At 42.6% G+C, this 24,429-nt stretch overlaps 1 protein-coding gene across 1 annotated transcript in view; it reads left to right on the forward strand.

Annotated features, from left to right (window-relative positions):
• The window catches only part of CARD11 (caspase recruitment domain family member 11), a 250,592-nt gene that overhangs the window by 108,308 nt on the left and 117,855 nt on the right, over window positions 1-24,429 (forward strand). Inside the window, exons 5-8 of the mRNA XM_073633053.1 lie at window positions 3,925-4,104; window positions 11,539-11,691; window positions 15,318-15,443; window positions 18,907-19,104. Coding sequence (XP_073489154.1) covers window positions 3,925-4,104; window positions 11,539-11,691; window positions 15,318-15,443; window positions 18,907-19,104 — 657 coding nt within the window. The remainder of the gene's footprint in view (window positions 1-3,924; window positions 4,105-11,538; window positions 11,692-15,317; window positions 15,444-18,906; window positions 19,105-24,429) is intronic.

A 24,429-nucleotide genomic window follows, 5' to 3' on the forward strand; every position in this document is an offset into this window, starting at 1 on the left:
TCGGAAAACGGGTCTCAGACCTGCTTCTGATTGGCCGGATTGAGGATCAGTGTTATAATAGCAAATATTCACTGGCTGTTGTAACACCTGGGTGGGCTCATGGCGCAATACTCTGCACCATGAGCCCACCCTATTTTGAAGCCTATTAGAGCATATGGCTCTAATCAGGTGCTTCAAAAAACACCCCCGCCGCTGTAAATCACACACTTGGAGTCTTGAAAGGGGCTGGACGCATGAATAGGGGGCGGCTGCAGCGGCCATGGATAGATTCATTCATAGCATGAGCTCTATCTATTCATATAGGGGGTGGTTTTGGAATAGAGGGGGCGGTGCCCGGGCACCCCTAATGGACAGGCCACCACTGATAGATACTATACTGCAATGGCAGTGATCGTGACTTATACTGGGACTGTGGTAGTGTGGCAGAAAATCTGGTACTAACAGACTGGGAGGAACACTAACTGACTAACTGAGACTGACGTCGCTAGTGACACTATTGGTGAGTGCAGCCTATTGCATTAGGGTGTGCACCTCAGAGCACAAACACACATGCGTGTATATCAGCAGAGCAGTGGATGGTGTCAGTAGAGCAAAGTTTGGGGTCAGTAGGGCAATGGACGGTGTCAGTAGTTTTTTATTTTTATTATTTTTTAAAATTTTATTTTTTTAAATAATTTTTTACAATATAATTCTTTATTATTTTTTTACATTTTTTTAGGAGCCCTGTTATGGGGCTTTGGTGAAATATCAAGGGTCTAAACAGACCCCTGATGTCTCACTTTTGAGACAAAGAATGAAATGGAGGACAGAGATTCCCCAGTCCCTTTCTCTGCAGCCTGAGGTAAACACAGTTTACTATGTTTCAGTTAGGAATGTAGACATTAGCCATCACTCACTGTGTTCATTCAGAAGAGGAGAGGAAGGAAGCTGGCAGCACTGCAAGGGGGGAGAGAGGAAGCAGGGTATTGGCACCACACAGGATGATTAGGTGTGTGCCCAGGCACAACCAGCACACCCTGTGCGCATGCCTATGAGTGACACTAATACAGTGATCAGATGATCAGATATAATAACACTGTACACTGACACTGTTCTAATGATATTGGCTGGGTAGGGGTTAACATCTAGGGGCAATCAAGGGGTTAACTGTGTGCCTAACAATGTGTAATGTGTGTTGCTTTTGCTTACAGATCTGGCTGTTTAAGAAACAGCCAGATTGCTGCTCTGTGTACAGAGTCACGTGCAGGGCTGGTGCAAGGATTTTTGACACCCTAGGCGAAACCTCATTTTGCCGCCCCCTCCCCTTGGCTCGGCCCCTGACTTCACCCACTTTTCCCTACCCATGTATACAGTGGAGGTGGCTGGGTGGAGATTTTTGCGGTGCCTCGCCACTATTTCTTCAGCCGTGGTCCGCAGGCCAGCACCTGTGCCTCTGGACCTGGCCTGAAGACAAATAGTGGCGACACCAGCTCGCTTCCTCACACCAGCCTTGATCCACAGGTGTATAGACAGGCTAGGGTAGTATAAAGACAGGCTAGTGTAGTATATGGACAGGCTAGGATAGTATATGGACAGGCTAGGGTAGTATATAGACAGGGTGGTGTATATGGACAGGGTGGTGTATATGGACAGGGTGGTGTATAGACAGGGTGGTGTATAGACAGGGTGGTATATGGACAGGGTGGTGTGTAGACAGGGTGGTATATGAACAGTGTGGTATATATGGACAGGGTGGTATGTGGACAGGGTGGTATATGAACAGGATGGTATATAGACAGGGGGGTGTATGAACAGGGTGGTATGTAGACAGGGTGGTAAATATGGACCGGGGGGTATATAGACAGGGTGGTATATATAGACAGGGTGGTGTATATGAACAGGGTGGTATATATGGACAGGATGCTATATAGACAGGGTGGTATATGGACAGGGTGGTATATATGGACAGGGTGGTGAATATGGACAGGGTGGTGTATGTAGACAGGGTGGTGTATGTAGACATGGTGGTGTATATGGACAGGGTGGTATGTAGACAGGGTGGTATATATGGACAGGGTGGTATATATGGACAGGGTGGTATGTAGACAGGGTGGTATGTGGACAGGGTGGTATATATGGACAGGGTGGTGTATATGGACAGGGTGGTGTATATGGACAGGGTGGTATGTAGACAGGGTGGTATATAGACAGGGTGGTATATATGAACAGGGTGATATATGGACAGGCCAGGCCCTAGTCTAGTGGGGGAGAGAATGAGGGAGAGGAGGAGGAAGAGAGGTGTAAGGAAAAGAGGAGGGGAAGGGTAGAGAGAGAAAAAGAAAGGGGGAGGGGGGAAGAAGGTGCAGAGCACAAAGTGGTGGGAACAGAGAAGGGGGGTTGTTCTGGGGATGGACGTCACACTCACCAATTATGTCTCCCCCATTCAGTCTGGTGTCCCTCAGGGCTGTGGAATCTATTGTTTGAAAAGTGCCGCTCAGCTGTTCACAGAACTCCTCTCCAGCACAGAGCAAGTGCATGGCATGCATGTGGATGGAGTGTGGACGGGGTTGGGAGGGCACAAATGGGAGGTGGAGTATCAGTTTGGAGAAGCAGCAGAGTGAGGGCGGGGTTAGGAGGACAGTGGAGACAGGACACAGCCCGACTCCTGTGTAAGCTGGCTTTCCCCGCTCTCACTGTGTGACTATGACAGGATGCCAGAGGCTGTGAAGCGCCGGAGATAGAGGTATAGCTGCTCTCCATCTCCACACTACAAGTCATGGTGCCTGGAGGGGAAAACGCTCCTCCCGCAGCTGCCCACACAGACTCCGCCCCCTGCTCCGCCTGCGCTTGTTTATCCTTATCACTGCCCGGCTTATCCTCTGGCTTGTCACCCCGCATCCCGCAATAGAGCAGCACTCTGCTTGGTGCTGCGCGTGTGTAATAGCAGGGAGCGGTGCAGAGTCACTTTGTCAGCAATTATTTTACCGCCCTTCCTATCCTGCCGCCCTAGGCGGCTGCCTGTTCTGCCTAATGGTTACACCGGCCGTGGTCACGTGGTTTTGTAAACAGAGAATTCTGTTCTGTGATTGGCTACAGCTGATCAACAAGTCCACAGCCAAAATCATTGGCCTGTTGACAAAATCGCACTGTAGCCATTGACAGTGCGGGTTAGCAGGGGGTGTGAGCAAGCGTCCCTAACTCGGTACAGGCTGGATCACGTACATGTACGTAATCCAGCCTGCCGTGCCGCAGTAAATGTACTGTGGACAGGCAGATAGAGGTTAAAATATTGTTTTTAAACTTAAAGTGGGCCTTGCACTCCAAGTCAGCTTATTTGGTGTGGCCCCCACCCACTTGCTAAAATGCTGCATTGAGCGGCAAAAAAAAATCAATAAATTCAGCCATATACAAAAAGATCACTCAATTTGCTCATCAAAGCTAAATAATGTGGATTGACAAATCTGCAATGCCGGCAATGGTATTCTGACAGCCAGCACCCACAGCTGTCAGCTTACCCGAATAGTGACTGCGTCTGTATAACAAATGCTAAAGTGCCATAATACAGTTTATGACAGTCTTGATTTACTAATATACAAAACTTAATTTGCACCCTCTATTATTTGAACATTGATTTTCTTGCTCCACAAGCAGTACTGTTATCAGGGTTTTGTCTTTCTATAAGACAGTTCTATCAGGAATGGATTAACTGATGCCAAGCACTTGCCGACCAGCTTCTGAACTTTACCCTGTACTCCAATGATGAAAGTCTTTGTTGATTTGAGTCTCCTGTACAGCACCAAACACTACACAGATAGTTTGTCGATTGCTGGTTCCAGAATACTTTTATAAATAGAGGTGCATGCACAAATGTTGCACTTTGTTTAAAATTTAAAACTATTTTCAGTCACAGAATTTTCTTAAACTCATCTCTTTGAATAAATGCAGACTGATCGCCTGAAACACCATTTAAATAAAGTGGAAGAAGAGTGTAAACTGGAAAGAAACCAGTCCCTCAAATTGAAAAATGACATCGAAAATCGCCCAAAGAGGGAACAGATGATGGAACTTGAGCATGAAAATGAAATGCTAAAAATAACGATACAAGAGTTTCAATCAATGATTCAGGTAAATTCATTTTAGCCCTACAATGAAACATGAAAAGTGTGCTTAACGTTGAATTTGGCCTCTCAATAAAAAATATGTGCAGCAGCACTTAATTATAAGTGCATCTTTGTTCACAGTTTTTTATAGTCCCCCTACAAAGTCCCACAAAGGTTTGTCCATGTCCACTTAATGCAACTTCCAGTGATGGTGTAGCACCTATGCTGCACTGTTCCTGACTTCAAAGCAGAATTGCCACTCTCATGAAGGCTGTGCCTGCTTGTATAACAGTGGGGTGAAAAAAATGTTGCAGAGGGTGTGGCTATTAGCATTGTTGTTGCTGATTCACAAACCTTTTACTTTTATGAGGCTTGTGCATCACACAGTAACTGGATTTGATACCTGTTACACACAGAAGCCTTTAAATGTACTTTAAAGGACAAGTGCACCCTAACACTAAAATCTCTACATCTACAGACATCTATGATCTAACACTAACCTATCTAACCCTGTAAAGAAGAAATCAGTATACATAGCTTTTTTGAAGCCAATCCGACCCGATTCCACTCTGAGCTGTCAGCTGTGGCTTCACTGAGGAGGCGGGTGCAGAAGACACAGCTGACAACGGAAGCCCCATAGTAAGTCTATAGGTGACGTCACTCCCCATTCATTTCACAGCCGTTGTCGGCTGTGTCCTCGGCAGAGCTTCCGCCGCTGGAGACCGGACAAGAGCTGCTTCAAAAAAGGTATGTATACTGATTTCTTCTTTATAGGGATAGATAGGTTAGGCTTTTATCGTAGATGTCTGTAGATGTAGCGATTTTAGTGTTAGGGCAAACTTATCCTTTAGGCCTGGTTCACACTGGTGCGACATACGCTCCAACTTTGGGAGCACATGTCGCATGACATTTACAAATCAATGGTTCCCTATGAGAGCCATCTTAACTGGTCCAAAACAAGTCGGAATGACTTTGAAAATGGTCCATGCACTACTTTGGTCTGACTTTGATCCTACTTCAGCCCATTGAATATCACTGAAGTCGAATCAAAGTCGGATCGTGGTCTTAACTGATCCCACTTTGGCATGTGACTTGTGCTCTGATGATCTTGAAGGAGAACTCCACGCCAAATTAAAAAACAAAAACCGGCATGGGTTCCCCTCCAAGAGCATACCAGGCCCTTCATGTCTGGCATGGATTTTAAGGGGAACCCCATGCTGAAAAAACAGGGTGGGGCCCCCCAAAATCCATACCAGACCCTTATCCAAGCGCGCAGCCCTGCAGGTCAGGAAAGGGGGTGGGGACAAGCGAGCACCCCCCCCCTCCTAAACCATACCAGGCCGCATGCCCTCAACATGGGGGGGTGGGTGCTTTGGGGCAGGGGGGTCCTGCGCCAAAAGTCGAATCCCTGTTCATTGAAGTCAAACTGATGTTGGACTTTAAGTTGCAGGGCAAAGTCGGATCCACAGTCGTACGACTGTTGTGTCGTACCAGAGTGAACCCGGCCTACAGCAGCAGGAAAAGGAATTAGGCTGGGTTCACACTGGTATGACATATGCTCTGACTTTAGGAACACATGTCGCATGACATGTGTAAGGCTGGGTTCACACTTGTATGACAAACGCTCCGACATTGGGAGCTCATGTCGCATGACGTGTGTAAATCTATGATTCCCTATGAAAGCCATCTTAACTGGTCCGATACAAGACTTTGAAAAAGGTTCCTGCACTACTTTGGTACGACTTTGGTCCTACCTCAGCCCATTGAATATCATTGAAGTTGGATCAAAGTCGGATACTTGTCCTAACCATCCGACATGTGACATCCGACAGCAGCAGTAAAAGGAAATTATCTCACACCGGGATTGTGTTGAATTGGTCAAAGGACAAGTCAGACTATCTCAAAGTCAAAGCAAAATCTATCTTGTTCATTCAAGTCGGATGGAAGTAGGACCAAAGTAGGACCGATTTTGGACCCATGTCGTAGGGCAAAGTAGGATGACAGTCGTACAACAGTCATGTCCTACCAGTGTGAACCCGGCCAAAATCAATGATTCCCTATGAGAGCTGTCTTAATTGGTCCGACACAAGTCAGTCCGACTTTGAAAAAGGTTCCTGTACTACTTTGGTCCGACTTTGGTCCTACTTCGGTCCTACTTCGGTCCTACTTCAGCCCATTGAATATCATTGAAGTTGGATCAAAGTAGGATCCTTGTCCTAATAATCCGACTTGTGACATCTGAAATGAATCCTTATGGGTAGAGCTCCAAAGGGATGAAGCTAAGGGGAAAATAATACTGGGAGTATGCTATAGCCCCCCTAACCTGAGGGAGGAAGGGGAGACAGATCTCCTATCACAAATTGGATTAGCAGCAAGGATGTTATCATAATGGGGGATTTTAATTATCCAGACATAGACTGGGCGGAGGGAACCACACATTCATCTAAGGCTCGCCAGTTTCTAAATGTCTTGCAGGACAATTTTATTGGTCTGATGGTAGATGCACCAACTAGAAATAAAGCGTTACTGGATCTACTGATTACTAACAATACAGACCTGATCACAGATATGGAAATACGGGGCAATTTAGGTAACAGCGATCACAGGTCAATTGGCTTCAGTATTAATCACACAAATGGGAAACATAAGGGGAATGCAAAGACATTGAATTTCAAAAGAGCCAACTTCATAAGGCATAAATTGGGATAAAATCTTAGGAACAAAGAACATGGAGGAGAGATGGGTTTGCTTTAAGAGCATATTAAGAGCATATTAAATAAGGGCATTAGGCAATGCATCCCTTTGGGTAATAAATTTAAAAGAGCAAACAAAAGTCCTGGATGGCTTAGCTCCAATGTAAAAATGCATATAAAAGCAAAGGAGAAGGCCTTCAAAAAATACAAGGTTGAGGGATCATCCTCAGCATTCAGACTTTATAAAGAATGCAACAAGAAATGTAAGGGTGCAATAAGGACGGCTAATATAGAACATGAAAGACACATAGCGGAGGAGAGCAAAAAGCGGCTCTCATAGGGAAAGTCAAATAATTGCCAGACCTTTGTTTCTAATTTTTACTGACAGTCTACTGACTGGAATGGTACCAGCTGATTGGAGAAAAGCCAATGTAGCACCAATATTTAAAAAGGGCCCAAAATACATCCCTGGGAATTACAGACCAGTTAGCCTAACATCAATAGTATGTAAACTCTTGGAGGGGATGATAAGGGACTATATACAAGATTTTAGTAATGAGAACAGTATCATTAACAGTAATCAGCATGGATTCATGAAGAATCGTTCTTGCCAAACCAATCTATTAACCTTCTATGAGGAGGTGAGTTGCCATCTAGATAAAGGAAGGCCCGTAGACGTGGTGTATCTGGATTTTGTAAAAGCATTTGACACAGTTCCCCATAAATGTTTACTGTACAAAATAAGGTCCATTGGCATGGAGCATAGGGTGAGTACATGGACTGAAAACTGGCTACAAGGGCGAGTTCAGAGGGTGGTGATAAATGGGGAGTACTCGGAATGGTCAGGGGTGGGTAGTGGGGGTTCCCCAGCGTTCTGTTCTGGGACCAATCCTGTTTAATTTGTTCATAAACGACATGGAGGATGGGGTAAACAGTTCAATCTCTGTATTTGTGGACAAAACTAAGCTAAGCAGGGCAATAACTTCTCCGCAGGATGTGGAAACCTTGCAAAAAGATCTGAACAAATTAATGGGGTGGGCAACTACATGGCAAATGATGTTCAATGTAGAAAAATGTAAAATTATGCATTTGGGTGGCAAAAATATGAATGCAATCTATACACTGGGGGAGAACCTCTGGGGGAATCTAGGATGAAAAAGGACCTGGGGGTCCTAGTAGATGATAGGCTCAGCAATGGCATGCAATGCCAAGCTGCTGCTAACAAAGCAAACAGAATATTGGCATGCATTAAAAAGGGGATTAATTCCAGAGATAAAACAATAATTCTCCCGCTCTACAAGACTCTGGTCCGGCCGCACCTAGAGTATGCTGTCCAGTTCTGGGCACCAGTCCTCAGGAAGGATGTACTGGAAATGGAGCGAGTACAAAGAAGGGCAACAAAACTAATAAAGGGTCTGGAGGATATTAGTTATGAGGAAAGGTTGCGAGGACTGAACTCATTCTCTCTGGAGAAGAGACGTTTGAGAGGTGATATGATTTCAATTCACAAATACTGTACTGTTGACCCCACAATAGGGATAAAGCTTTTTCGCAGAAGGGAGTTTAACAAGACTCATGGCCACTCATTAAAATTAGAAGAAAAAAGGCCACTTATCACTTATACTTATCATTTCTTAACACTGAGTAAGCCATGGTATTTACAGTGTAAAAGTGCACAAGCTTTCACATGCAGTTCATAAAGCTTCTTCTTAGTAGAATTATTTAAATATTTTTCCTTTGAAATATGCAGCATTCAAAAATATTATCCTTATATGCCTAATCCCCAATGTTTCCTGCTGCATGTTTGCAGTCTATAACCATCTCCTGTAGCACACCTGCCACCTCTGACCATCCAATTGTAGCACTTACCTCCACAGGATTCACTTGGTATGACAGGTCCTTTGCTCTCTGCCACAACTGGAAACCGATTGCCCCTTCTGATGCACCTGGATATATAGTAGTGTGCTGCAAGGACCTATATTAGCTCAGGTATTAGAACATTACCCACAACTATTGAAACATAGAAAACCAGACTAAAAATTAAGTGTATTGTCAAAAGTCTATGGCAGTACACCAGCATCAATGAACAGGTAAAGAGTCCAATAAATTACAGTAAAGTAATTGACATGAACACTAGGCTAGGATACTACGATAATACTGAACCAATTTAACAGTGCCGGGACAAGGTCATCTAGCACCCAGATGACAAACTGCGCCTCCCCAAAATGTGTAGACATTATGTGTCAGCAAAAACCCCCATCTCTCCAAAAAAAAACTAAAGCCCCACAGTGGGGCTATAGTGAGCTATAAGATCGCAGCGTCGAGGTCCAGCACTAGAGATGGCACTGGCTGTCAGATTACCACCGTGTCTTGTTTTCTTACCCCCCCACCCATATTCTTTGCGGGAAGGAGATGGGGAGAATAAACAAACACTGCACAGTGGCGATCTGGCAGTCCCGATCCAGGAGAGTTGCAGTCGCAGGAGACAGAGCTGGAGGGGAGAGAGAGCACAACTCATCCCTCCTCCCTGCTCCCTTCTCCTCTCCAGATCTGGCTTGTCTCCTCCAGTGCTAAGCTGACAGGAGTAGTGAAGCTGCTGTCACTACTCCTGTCACCTTGTAGGTAGGAACCCTCCATGCAGTACCCCCTCCCACCTCACCTGATACCACTGTGCCCAGGGCAGCCGCCCCTCCCACCCACCCCTTGTCCCGGCCCTGCAAGTTATCCTGATACACATAGCATGAGAATAAGTAAATACCCCTAAGCTGACTTTTTAGGCACTTATATATTGAGAAGAGTATAAATCAATATATGTTTATAGAAAAAGATGTTTATTTAACAAAAGATATTAAAAACACTTGTATATGGACAAAAACATGGAATGTACACAAAACTGTGTCCAGAAACACCATAATCATAGCATAGCGTCCAGTACTGTCCTTCACTCGACGCGTTTCAGTTTATTTCCTTTCCTCAGGGGTATTTTATTAAGGGACAGATTATACTTCTAAAATGTAATCATAAAGAAATATGTAAATGTCAAATAGCAGACTTTTTTTTTTTACAGTAGAATAATTATAATATGTACATTGTTCAAATTCTGGAGGACTTACGTATCCTATGGTGGTGTCACAGGTGAACATTCCACTGAAATATCTTTTTTTAAAACAAAGAAAATATAAAAAAGGACTTTGTCTCAAGGTTGCATCTCAATGGTCCAATAGAGAGTTTGTATCAAAAGTGAATCAACTGTTCGGTCATGCCCAGTTCCCTCGACCATGGGGTGATAGACAAATAAAAGCACTCAGGCCAGAAGGTAGAAAGGATGGCCTAAGGATAAAAAAATATATATAATGATAATATATGTCCTGCCCATTCAGCCATTCAGGCAAAAAAGTACTATGGGGTTACCTAAAAGTGAATTGATTTTGATATCATTTGTGATGGGCAAGAGCAAAATTTCTAAACACTAAATAACGCTTGAGTAAATACCTTGAAAGTTCGTTAAATCACGAGAGCACAATGTCCTGACATCCAGCTTCCTCAGAGCGGATGCCAGAAGTGTGCTGCCCTGTGATATAAATGTAATTAGCCCTCCTGTCCCTAATCACAGCTGAAAGCTGACAACTGTGTTGGGGCGGAGGTAGGTAGGCGTTCCCCTTCCTGCTTGGCCTCCTGAACTGCGTGCGCACCACCCCGCCCCGACTGCACATGCGTATTGCGTTAGCACGGCGGAGTGACGTCATGTGCATACAGTCCACCAACACATGTCGCTTCAACAGCGGACCACGCATGTCCACTGGAGCAGCAAGATGGGGGCCAGGCGAGCAAGATGCACGCCTGAGTTCCAGAGGTCTGCCACGGGTTGCCTGGCCTGGGCGGCTTAGTGTGCCGGGTGATTATATGTCCCCCAAGGAAGTCAGACATCACCATCAATCGATCAAAATACTTATCTATAACACAGAGCTTGATCAATCAGATAAAATTAAGTACCTTCTTAAAGATTACATTCAAAGATTGACATACATTCATCGCCCCCTAAAGGCTATTGTACAAAAAAGATCTAACGTATATGATACACATGAGTTGCAAACAATAAGACACGAAACAGAAACATATTTATGACAAAATAAAAGTACAGACATTATTCAAATTGAAATGACAGGGAATAAATGAGATTTTGGTTTCATTATGCAATCCAATCAGATGATAATTATTGATTGGAATACATATTGGTGATACAGGTCGAGAGTGTTGTAGAAAATGAGAGTATTATAGAGAGATCAGAGACCTAAGTAACCAAAAAACGGGAATGTGTCATGAGGGATAAAAAAAAACGGAGATTATTACCAATCCCTCATTTCTCCATTCCCCCAGACGCAAACCCTTCCAAAAAGGATTTAAAGCAAATCACTTCATTTAATCCTGGTGACTGTGTGGCCCTTAAATTGTGGATCCACCACAATTCCATTTGAAGGAGGACCTCTGCTGCCAGGAGGAAGGGGGGGGCAAGCAGGGGATCACAAAAGCACAGCCCGCTCTGCCACTGCTCACAGCAGCAATAACATAAGTAATATTAGAACAATTTAGTACAGCATGCCATCTGAGTGAAGGTTACAGTTTTCCAAATTCTCCACCATGTTTATTAGTAGAAGAATGATCAGATTAAAGCTGCTTTTGCAATACATCTGTCCTAAGGCTTAGTTGTTGATACTGTCTAAATAACTTTGAAATACTCTACTTCTTATGTTTTATATACTCTTAAGGGAGGAAGTCCCAGTTTGCCAGATTCTGATAAAGCTATAGTTGATATTCTTGAACATGATCGTAAGGAAGCTCTGGAAGATCGCCATGAATTAGTAAACAGAATATTTAATCTTCAAGAAGAAATACGTCAAGCTGAAGATTTGAGGGACAAGGTAAGAGACTGCTTTGGCATCGGAAGAATATATAGCTTAAAAGCATATTATAAATCAAAAAAACACAAACTATAATGAAAATCCATACTAGGATAAAATCACTTTGCTTAGTAATATCTGTAGGCTTTTCATGTAAATTATGTATGTGTGTTTATTGATATTGATTTTTTTAATGGTCAAAAGGCTACTCATAGTTTAGCTTTTCTGTTTTTTTCAGGACAGTTCCAGTTTTGTTGACTTGCAGGAAAACAGTTCAAACAGAGCACCACCCAAAAGGGAAAGTTCTGCACTCCTTTCCCCCTCCCCTGCCACATTTGGCATGCAATTTTTTTTTTGGGGGGGGGGGGTACCTATTTTTGATAGATACCTGCTCCCATTTTCACTGGGATCAAAGTTTTCCTCTCCCCCTCCCTCCCTGCAGCCTTCTCATCACATCACAGGTCCCAGAAGATTGCCGGACAGGCGCAGCGCAAATCGCAGATTGCACAGTGCGCAACTAGCTGTGAAGCTGCAAGCTGTCACAGCCAGTGCCCACAGTTTAAATGCCAGGGAGAGGAGAGGGAGAGAAGCGACAGTTCGGGTGACCACATCGCTGGATCGTTGGACAATTGACTGTGTGTTCATTAAAAGTCAGCATCTGTGCTTTTTGTAGCTGCTGACTTTTATTAAACACAAAAACAACTGGAGCTCCGCTTTGAGGGAAGGTATAGTGTATTTTCAGTAAACACATATTTTTGAGTTATTTTTGAAACATTTTTTACCTTAATTTTAAAAATATTTTTATATTTTTGCAAGCTTGTTCTTTTACATTTTTATTTTATCATATGTAGTAATTTGTAACGTAGCAATGAGAAGGGGCTCTCAAATGGCTTAGTGCAATCACTTCTGTCTCTAATAACAACAGTTAACATCTGTGCCACACAGGAAGATTACTTTTTTCAGGAGTCAGCCCACTGATAGGTGTGCATTGTAAGAATCAGTAAAGCACACCAGGGGGCAGAGCCTGTATATGTTTTGAATAAATATGGATCCTTTATGTGCTTATATCATTACATTTTATACACATGAAGGTTTTTTAACTAATATATACTGATAATATTATTTGCAGCATGATAATAATTTGTACTTATTTATCTGGTAAAAAGACTTACTGTGCTTTTAAATACCCATACCTTACAGTATTTTGCAAACACCTATTCCAGCTGTGTATGGCCATTATGGTCTATGATCTAATGACTGATCTCATACCAGCTCATATCAGAAGTATTTAGCAATCAGGCAGCTTAGGTTAGTCTTGATTGCTATTAATGTTCAAATGATAAGCCACTGCTATTGGTTTCTTCCCTCCACTCCACATAGAATAAATTTGTCAGCCTGACTCTGTGAAGCATATTGCAGTTCACTTCAGTTACCTACATGCACATCAACCATCTGCTAAGGTCTGTAGCCAGCTGTAGAATTAAGCTGGTCATGCACAGTTTGAATTTTGGCATAATCCAGCTAAATCAGCTGTAAGTGGCCCTATTAAAACCACACGGCTCAGCAAAAGTCAACTTGAAAATTTAAGAAGCTGGGTGAAAATGTCAGCTGAACCAATCAGATATACTCAATGTTCAGGTATTCAAGCATTCATAGATGCTGTGGCTGCTTGGATACAATAGCCGACAGTGCAGATTCCTCCATCTACGCTATTCAGTGTGGATGAAGAAATACAGCCATGTATGGACAGCATAAGTCTACACCCTCTTGTTTACTTATGCAAACTAGTAAATAAGAATAAAACTGTAGCTGATAGTATATCAGTGATCCCTATAACAAATATTTGGGAGATAGCTACTTGCCCTCCAATGACTGAAATGAGCCCCAGGACCTGCTACAATACTTTCCAACGCTGAGTACAGCACATTTGATCTTTTACTCTTCTCCATAACAGTGGACATGAACAGGACCCACTTAAAGGGAGATTTTCCAAAGCACTGGAACTTTAACTGCCAGAGGCTATTACTATCATCTACTAGAATAGAATAACAGATGCATGCCGATAATTGCAAGTGATGCCTAAAATCAGAAGGATCTCTTTTGTTAGGCCATGTATGGCCAGCTTAACTATGGCCACAGGTATCCAGTTTATGCAGGAGTAGTTTGTTCTGTAATATGGTAACAAAATATAGAAACAGGAAGGGTGGATAGTACAGAAACATCAAACACATACCATAGCATAAATGGCACAAAATACCACATATAACTTGTGTGTGAACCATTTACTTTTATCAATGAGGAAACCCTTTCCTTATACAATCTCTACAAAAATTGCTGTAAAATATGAACTATTCATTTTACAAAACATTCACTGGTGCATAAGCAAATAACTAAAGCTCCTGCCTGTCCACCAAGACCCAATTATTCACGTGCTGGGTGCATTATTTGCTTTTCACACTACGCAGAGAAGGTGAAACCAGCCTGTCAATTACAGCACACCCATTAAAGACAACTCTACCCTCCTGTGACAGTCACATGTCACAGCTGTCTGTGAGCAGCAAGCACTTGTCAGCATCCAGGAGAAGTGCTTATAGACTAATATGAAAGCTTAGCTCTTGACTTTAGACAAAAAGTAGAAAATAAGCATATCCATGCATATCAGTGCTTGGAAAGCAATGGTGAATTTTGGAGTTCTACAGACACTGGATAGAGCTGATGTAAGTTGTAGTCCTTCAGATTCTGAAGGATACTAATGGGACCTGCAGTCATGGATGGACTAGTCTGGTGGAAGAGCAGAAAACTTAAGTATTTTGTTGAGCTGCCCATCTCTATGTGTAGGTGCACTTTTATAACCATCCCCTGCCCAGGCCCTGGCCTGTTTACTTTAGTAGATTTAGTTAAAATTCAAACTTCCTACCAGATTGGGTCTCTGCTATGGAGTAAGGGCAATTCTTACTTTCCCTTGTGTCTCCAAGCCATGTGACATATCATGTGACCACATGACATGAAATGACAAAGAAAAAGAGATGATTTTCCAACACTTGCACAGGTTCCTTGTGTATTAGGAGGTTGGCGCCTAACTCTGACAAAATAAATGGCACAAGAACTTGGGGGCACTTTCAAATTGGCCTATGTACTGTTTCTAATTCCTCAAGCAAGTGGCATTATAGCTAGGGTAGCTATCCACCTAAGACCATTTCAGCTGACATATCTGCATGTCTAATGATTGTTTTTACTAAAAAGTAAATAATCTATGCTTATGCCTTGCAGATTATAGTGTGAGTCAATTTCCCAGTACAATCTGCATGACTTGGCTTCTAGTTTGATAGCCAGGTCCTTGGAAGCACTGACAGAATGAGAGTTTCATGCTCCCGCTGTGCCCCACTCTCCTGCCTTTGCCAATCTCTGGTTATATCTCTAAAAAAAAGTTTATTAACAGGTTTTTTATCTATAAAACAAATTTTCTAGCACATCAAAACTTTTTGCAAATTGACTACATTAAATAGGCCTTTTACAGTAAGTGTGTACAATAGTAGACTTACAATCACAGATGACCCTGATGCTGGGATGTTGTTCTTATATTGTTCTGCTTGCCATTATCCGTGTTAACTGTGCCAAAATCAGTTGCTTGTTAAATTTTTTTACAGTACCTGGAAGAGAAAGAGGACTTGGAGCTCAAGTGTTCTACACTTTCTAAAGATTGTGAGATGTATAAGCACCGCATGAATACCGTAATGGTGCAGTTAGAAGAAGTAGAGAAAGAGCGAGATCAGGTATTTTGTCAGTATTCTTAAAATGCTTAATGCAAATATGGAATTCCGTGTTATGTTGTTTCTTGAATACCCATGGACATGACCTTGTCTTTTTACCATTAATCTCAATATATTCCTAATGTATCAGGCACAGATAAGTGATTAGAGTACTCTATTTATGCAGTCATGTACATGAACCTTTAGTCTATACATAATGTATATGCTGTGAAATATGCTGTAGTGTTTTCAAAAGGAGTCTAATTCATCAAGCTGTGATATTAGTTATTGTGTGCTTAGAGTAGCATTTTAGTAATATTATAGTAACCACTTAACTTATCAAAAAGGGAACATTTTAGAGAAAAATAAAATCTGCAATGCTACACTTGCAAAATGAACACCTGCTTCAAAAAGCTTTTCTGCAGGTGCAAATCCAAGTTAAGGTCCATGCACACTGGGCTTAAAAAAGATGCCAGTTCCCTTGGCAGCTATAAACGCTCATATAGAGCATTTTTGTACAAGCATTTAGGTGAGTTAAGGAGCATTTAGCCTTTTTTTTCTGCCAGAAAACTCCTCTCAAAAACACAATCCAGAAGGTTTTTTTTTTCCTGCCTCTAAACACTAAGGTTAATGTGCATGGACACATAAGATAAGATTGAGCTGCTTCTATAGGCAAAATGCAAAACTCCAGTAAAAGCAACATTTTTAAGTTCATTGTGCATTGACCCTTAAAGTATAAATTTAGGCAATTTTTTTTTCAGTTACAATTGAATTGTGTAAGAAATAAAACCTCTGTTAAACTTTTATGCCGCGTACACACGATCGGACTTCTTGTCAGAAAAAGATATGATGGCTTTTCCGACAGGATTCCGCTCAAGTTTGCCTTGCATACACATGGTCACACAAACGTTCGCTGAACTTACGACCGTCAAGAACGCGGTGACGTACAACACTACGACGAGCCGCAAAAATTAAGTTCAATGCTTCTGAGCATGCATCGAATTGTTTCCGAGCATGCGTAGGAATTTTGCGCGTCGGAATTGCTACAGACGATCGCATTTTCGGATAGGAACTTTTTCCGACTGAAAAATTGAGAACATGCTCTCAATCTTTTGCTGGCTGGCATTCGGCCAGCAAAAGTCCGATGAAGCATACACACGGTCGCATTTTCTGACGAAAAACTCTCATTGGTCTTTTGCGGACCGAAATTCCGATCATGTGTACGCGGTATTAGCGGTGTTTGTGTCCCCATTAGGGAGAGTCACTCTGTCTATTTGTCCTGGTGACCATTTTTAACAGGGCAGCGAGTAATGAAATTTGAAAAAGTTCACAGCTGTCACTCAGCTCATATGACATGGTCCTGAAGTGCTCTCATACTTCCTAATTTTTGCAGCGTGTCGCCAAGGATGTACAGCTGTGCACAGTTCTGGGTTTTACCCCAAGAATCCTGTGCCCTGTATACTCTCAAGCTAAATTCGGCAACATATGTCCCTCTGGTATCTTCCAACTCCCTACCCTTTCTGGCTAAACCCTGGACAAAAATTTTTACCGTCTTCATCACAGACATCTCACTTTCCAAACGTTGCACCATCATCTGGGTGATTTTAGACTTATTTTTGAAAATGGCACACTGTTCCCCTAATGCTTTCTTATGAGCCAGCACTTGTTTCTGCCTTTTATGAAGGAGATTTTCAGCCTTCATGGTCTGCCCACTCACATTACATCAGATAGCTGGGTCCAGTTACTGTACTTTTGAAGGCCTTCTGCAAAACGTTTGGTATCAGTCTAAACTTCTCACCATCGTATCATCCCTGACGAATGCCAAGACCAAGAGAACCAACTAATCTCTGGAACAATTTCTGCATGCCTTTGACAATTTTCACCATGAAAACTGTGTTCCATTACTCCATTGGGCAGAATTTGCTCTTAACTATCCTTCTAGTTACAGTTCCAGGATGGGTCCTTATTTTGTGGTTTAGGAAAGCATCCTTGAATTCCTCTCTCTTTTCCAAACACTTCAGAGGTACTGGTTCTCCACTCACTGAACTCCTTTGGTCTTAAGTCTCTGATTCGCTGATCCTGGCCACTCAATGTCAAAAACATAACCCTGTAATCTCAGTGAGAAGGTTTGACTTGGTACAAAAAAACACCATCTCAAAGTTCTCTCCTTCAAGCTTGCCCCTCACATTATCAGTCCTTATTAAACCTCGGCCAGAATCAATCCAGTTACCTACAAATTATCGCCTCCTTCCCAGCTTTGTATTCCCAATTCTTTCCATGTTTTGGTATTAAAGCCTCTGGTACTTAATCAATTATCTAGACTTGTCTGCCTGTCCAACTCTTTTACTCAATCCTTGGAAGAATTTGAAGTCAACACCATCAAAAAAAAAGATCCTGTGTGCTGACCTCCAATGTCCTTGCCCACAATTAATTTACAAGTTCCATCAATTCTTCCCTCTGAAGCCCAGCCCCAGAAATGTGGGGAGACTGTGTAAGGGGAGCTACTTATCATCCCCGTTCCAAGCTGCCCGCAATCTTCAAGCTCCACCTGTTGCACCAGGCTGCAAGCACTGCTCCTGGTATGCTCTGTTTGACAAATTCTGCTCCTGTGAACACTTGCAGCAGGGCAGAGCTATTTCTGATGTGCTCTGTTTGCCAAACTGCTCCCTGGAGCCCTTGCAGCTGAGTGCAGCTACACCTAGTACACTCCATTTTTCAAGCTGTGTTGCTCCCAGTCTTCATAGCTTTGCACAACAGACAATCTCGCTTCAGTGCTCTTGCCAGCTTCTCTTTTCCCTCACTTGTACCCTGGCTGTTTCTGCCTGTGGTCCTGTCATATCTTCTGCGTCTTTCAGTACCAGGGGAAGCAACCTTGGGTGGGTGTCCAATTCCTAATTTTTGGTGAATACTGCCTGTCCCTTAAGCCCCATACACACTATTAGATTTTCTGCAGATTTTTGTCTTCAGATATACCAAAACCATGTAGTGCAAGGGCCTGCCGCCTTTGACCTCATATTATATTGGTTTTGGGAAATCTAAAGACAAAAATCTGCAGAAAATCTAATGGTGTGTATTGGGTCTTAGACTCTGCTCCTTGGTGAACCCAGTGCTTTTTTTCAGCCTACTTTTCCCTCCAGTTTGGCTCCCTTACTAGTTCATCTGTACCTCAAGAAAAAAAATCAACATCATGCTGTTGGGGGAAAATCCAGTAGTTCAGTTTTACATATTATATAATCTTAACCATTTTAGACATTAAAGAAACTCCAAAAAAAATCATACACAGATACATTTAAACTGCTTTATACAGTCGGTATGGTGTTCCAGAAAGTATGTTTTTGGTCACTTGGATTTGCAGGAATGCTGCTGTCCTGTAAAAAGATTTTATAGCAACCTTTGAATAATAATACTTTAAACATAATAATTTATCTCTGATACCCCAATGGAAGGTGAAATTTTGTATTTTCTCTGTTTTGTTTTTGTTTGTAAGGCATATCGTTCCCGTGATGATGCTCAGACACAGTACTCACAATGTCTGATAGACAAAGACAAGTACAGAAAGCAAATTCGAGAGCTGGAGGAGAAGAATGATGAACTTAGAATTGAGATGGTTAGAAAAGAGGCAAGGGTTGTCAATCTGGAGTGCAAACTGCGAAGAATGTCAAAGGATGGGATCTTCCTGGACCAGGTGCATTTAAAAAATAATATAATATAAATTTTACTTTCTAAAACTCTGAAGGGTAAAGCAGCACAGAAGGTAAAAACAAGCAATGGGCCATACAGAAGGCAAAAGTAAGTAAATAAGTAGATGAGTAAGTAAAATATTCTAGTATGTAACTGGTCTCGGTGATACAGAAGAGTAAAAAAGAGATGAATACAGCTACAGCTAAAGAAGAAAAGGGCAGTGTAAAATAAGTCTGAATTAAGAGGAACAAATTATATATTCTATAAAATAGCAGCACCATTAATTAGTTTCAGAAAACACAATCAGTTGTATAAGGTCATGGTATGTGTTAAATCATACTAAAAAGTTAATAAGAAGTGTAATTTTTAAAAGATATTATAAAGTCATATACAGGCTGTAGACTGTGCTCTGTTTGAGATATTTAAATTGGCAAAACTTGTTTTTTTATTTTGTATAGTGTAAGGGTCGGTTATGACACTTTTTTTTCCATTTATGTCCCATTGGGGGGATTTCCCTTCACTTCCTGTCCCATAGCCAAAACAGCAAATTAAAGTAAGTCACTCCAAAGTGAGGGAATCCTGTAGTGTCACCAGGGCCAAGGTCACCAGAACCCCAAAGGAAGATTTACCTTCTATTCCTGCTCTGATGTCAATCCAAAATTTCGGACTTTCTTTTGATTTCATTTTCAACGATAACGGTAAACAGGACAAATAAAGAGGGTGAATCTCCCTAACGGGGCACAGACAGCAATAAAACCTGACAGATGTTTTGATCCCTCTCCACGCTATCCAAAACTAAAAAAAAAAAAATGCCTTTAGTGAAATGTTAAGAATTATGAAAAGCCTCTCAATCTGTAAAATAATGATGTCAGACAAAAGAAGACATAGCAAAGAAAAGACAAGGGCACTAATGTTGAAATGAAGAGCAGCTAACTCTCTCATCGTCCTCATTCTTGAATCACCCACACACAGGCTTTGTTGACTTATTTATGAAAGGTGATTAGTGGATAGAACTCCTGATCCTGCATGAAGAACAAGTGTTCAGATTTTTCAGATTTCACTGCTGTGTGCTTGTTGGTCAGCAACTCACTAGGTAGCTACAGTAAGAGGTCTATGAGCCCCAAAAGATGGGAAAGTGGTGTCAGCAGAGGCACCCAATGTGAAGGAGAAGCTGAGACGTGGATTCTTCATTGATTTGTTATTTATTTCTCACAGAATTGTATAAAACGCAGTCAACACATTTGTGGCACTGCACTGGCCACTTCCTCTTCTAGCACACTCACAAACAGCACAAGACAGATCACAGCTGTTTAATGCTGGGTTCACACTAGTGTGAATTGGATGCAGGTTTCCCCTGCATCCAATTCACATAACAGGAGATTGTGACTGGCTCTCTATGGAGCTGGTTCACATATCTCCAGGGCAGGTGCGGAGCGAATTGCACAGGAGTTCTGTGCGTCTTTGGCTCTGTTTCAGGGCCGAATTCAGCCAAAATTTCGGCCTTGATTCAGCTCTGAAACGGAGAACAGGAACGCACCGGACCCCCTGGTGCGAGCCACATCCGGCAGCAATGTGACCCCAGCCTTAAGTGTTGAGGAAACAGGTCTTGGAAGTTTTTTTGCCTTAAAGGATAAGTTCACCTTTGTTCGCCTTTTATTTCTTTTTCTAAATTCCAGCTCCCTTGTGTACCAATATTGCATTCATGTACTTTGTTTGCAAAAATATCAAAGCTTTCCATTAAATCTACACTTAAAACCCCTGGCAAAAATGATGGAATCACCAGTCCCTGAGGATGTTCCTTCAGTTGTTTATTGTTGTAGAAAAAAAGCAGATCACAGACATGGCCAAAAACTAAAGGCATTTCAAATGGGGAGATGGCTGTCATTAAATCTTCAATAAATGCACAGGTTTACATTGAAATTTTGGACACTTTTCTTATCCCATCTATTGAAAGGATGTTTGGGGATGCTGAAATCATTTATCAAGATGATAATGCATCTTGCCATAGAGCAAAAACTGTGAAAAAATTCCTTGAAGAAAGACACATAAGGTCAATGTCATGGCCTGCAAACTGATCTCAATCCAATTGAAAATCTGTGGTGGAAGTTAAAGAAAATGGTCCATGACAAGGCTCCAACCTGCAAAGATGATTTGGCAACAGCAATCAGAGAAGGCTGGAGCCAGATTGATGAAGAGTACTGTTTATCACTCATTAAGTCAATGCCTCAGAGACTACAAGCAGTTATAAAAGCCAGAGGTGGTGCAACAAAGTACTAGTGATGTGTTGGAGTGTTATTTTGTTTGTTTGTTTTTCATGATTCCATAATTTTTTCCTCAGAGTTGAGTGATTCCATAATTTATTCCCTGTGCTTGTTCTATAAATCTAATGCCCCGTACACACGGTCGGATTTTCCGATGGAAAATGTCCGATCGGAGCGTGTTGTCGGAAATTCCGACCGTGTGTGGGCTCCATCGGACATTTTCCATCGGATTTTCCGACACACAAAGTTGGAGAGCAGGAGATAAAATTTTCCGACAACAAAATCCGTTGTCGGAATTTCCGATCGTGTGTACACAAATCCGACGGACAAAGTGCCAGGCATGCTCAGAATAAATAAAGAGATGAAAGCTATTGGCCACTGCCCCGTTTATAGTCCCGACGTACGTGTTTTACGTCACCGCATTCAGAACGATCGGATTTTCCGACAACTTTGTGTGACCGTGTGTATGCAAGACAAGTTTGAGCCAACATCCGTCGGAAAAAATCCTAGGATTTTGTTGTCGGAATGTCCGAACAAAGTCCGACCGTGTGTACGGGGCATAACTGTTACTGGCCACCACAATTATTTTTCTTGATTTCTTTTAGTGTTTCTTAAAGCCAGAAAGTTGCCATTTGAAATGCCTTTAGTTTTTGGCCATGTCTGTGATCTGCTTTTTTTCTACAATAAACAACTGAAGGAACATCCTCAGGGACTGGTGATTCCATTATTTTTGCCAGGGGTTGTACTTAATTTGTCCTCATAAATGTTTCCAAGCGTATCCATTGCTTCTGCCTTACTTTCTGGACAGACTATAGGTCATGACACAGGAAGGAGTTGCCAGCTGACATCATTAGCACACACCCTGCATCATCCACCCTCCTACCTACCCACCCATTTCCAGCTGCATGTTTTTTTTTTTTTTATTAAATGCAATCAATCAGTGAGTACCCTTCTTACTAAATACACAATATACAATGAGATTGCAGAGTGTATGGCCATCTTTATACAAGTACCTCAAAGGGAGTGGACACAAACACTCAGCTGTCAAACCCCATTCACAACTCTGCATAGCGGGAACTCGCATTCTCACATGTGTTTTATTTTTTATTGTTTGTGAGGTGGAGAGGCGTTTTGGAGCATTTTCAATCACAACACATAGGGCAGCTCATCCACCTGAATCGCCCCAAAGAAGCTTCAGAACTATTTTTTAGAGCGGAGCTTGGTGTTTTTACTGTGATTTTTGGTGAAGTGCATTTCTGAAATACAAAGAAATGCTCAGATGTCAATGGAGCCTCATTGTTCTTGTGATAATGCATCAATTTCAATAAAATTAGAAAAGGTACTAGTGCGCTACTCACTGTGTGGATTACAAAAATATCAAAATAAAGTGCAATAATAAATAGCTGCTAAACTCCTGTGATGTCACCAACACCAATAATGAATTGAAAATAGATAAGATGGAGCAGCGCTATACAAATACACAAATATAAATATGTAGCAAATATAAATAAATATAGCACTGACTCGAATATACAAAGTGCAATCTATGCAATAAAACGGAAAATTGTATACTCACCTTTCCGTAATTTTCCTTTCCTGTCGTATCTTCATGGCAGCATACACTTTGGGTTGTGACTCCGCCCCTCACAACCTGATAGGACCACATAGCTATAAGTTGTAAAGATGGCCCCCGCCCCAGTATTCTCCATATATATCACCTCAGAAGGGTGGGAGATTGTATGCTGCCATGAAGATATGACAGGAAAGGAAAATTACGGAAAGGTGAGTATACAATTTTCCGTTTTCCTGTCGCATCATGGCAGCATACACTTTGGGGAGTAACTCGCAAAGACTGGGTGGGAATTCAAACTAAGTTTATTAACAAAGAACAGAAGAATTGGCCTGGATAACGGATCTTCCGAAATCCACTGTGGATAAGCAGGCGGAATCCACTTTGTAATGGGACATAAAGGTGCTCCTGGAAGACCAGGTGGCCGCTCTGCAAATCCGCCGAGACTCGACAATATGCTGCCCAGGAGGTTGCCACTGCCCTAGTGGAGTGTGCCCTTAAGCCCTCAGGTACTTGATGCCCTTAGGCTTAACAGGTTCACTTGTGCCCACTCTAGGACAGGACGGACCTCCTGCATCATGGACCTGCTTCTGGTGCCCCCCTGCCTGTTGACATAGGCAACCGCAACCTTGTTGTCCATTCTCAGAAGAACATGTCTTCCTCTCAAGAGGGAGCTGAAGGACAGGAGCGCCTGGAGTGCTGCTATCATTTCTAACACATTTGACACTGTGTCCTGTGCCCTGAATGGCCAGCGGCCTTGAGCCGCAAAGTGCTGATGGTGAGCTCCCCACCCCTGCAGACTGGCATCTGAGGTCACCGTCTCCTGGTGAGGGGTGATAATGTTCTTGCACCTTCTTAAGTTGCGAGGCCGAGTCCACCACAGCAATGATTGCTTCACCTCCTGAGGGATGAATCGACTGGGACATTGAAATCCCGTTCCACTGGCGCAGGAAGGAAATCTGGAAAGGCCTCGAGTTCCACTGCGCCCACTGAACCATCGGAATGGTGGATGCCAAAGAGCCCAGGATACTGAGGCATGTTCTGGCTGGTAGCCTCTTGGCCGAGATAGCCTTCTTCCCCTTCTGAATCAGGGGAGGAATCTTCTCCTCTGGAAGCTCCACCGTGTTCTCTCTCGTGTCCAGCTCGGCCCCTAAAAAGACCATTCTCTGAGTGGGATGGATACTGCTTTTCTCCCAGTTTATCAGCCACCCTAGAGACTGTAAGGTGGAGACCAGGATTCCCCGATGCTGGATGAGAGATTCCTCGTTGTCCGAGAGAAGCAGGATGTCGTCCAGGTAATGGTGGACTCTCAATCCCCTCTCTCTCAAGTGAGCTATCACGGGCAATAGGACTTTCGTGAACGTCCTGGGTGCGGTGGAGATTCCAAACGGAAGACTTCGGAATTGGAAGTGCCAGCTGTTTATCGTAAATCGGAGGAATCTCTGGAACTCTGCGTGAATCGGGATATGTAAGTATGCGTCTCAAAGATCGATTGAGA

This window comes from Aquarana catesbeiana, linkage group LG06 (genome assembly GCF_042186555.1).
Source record: "Aquarana catesbeiana isolate 2022-GZ linkage group LG06, ASM4218655v1, whole genome shotgun sequence".
Taxonomy (NCBI): Eukaryota; Metazoa; Chordata; class Amphibia; order Anura; family Ranidae; genus Aquarana; species Aquarana catesbeiana.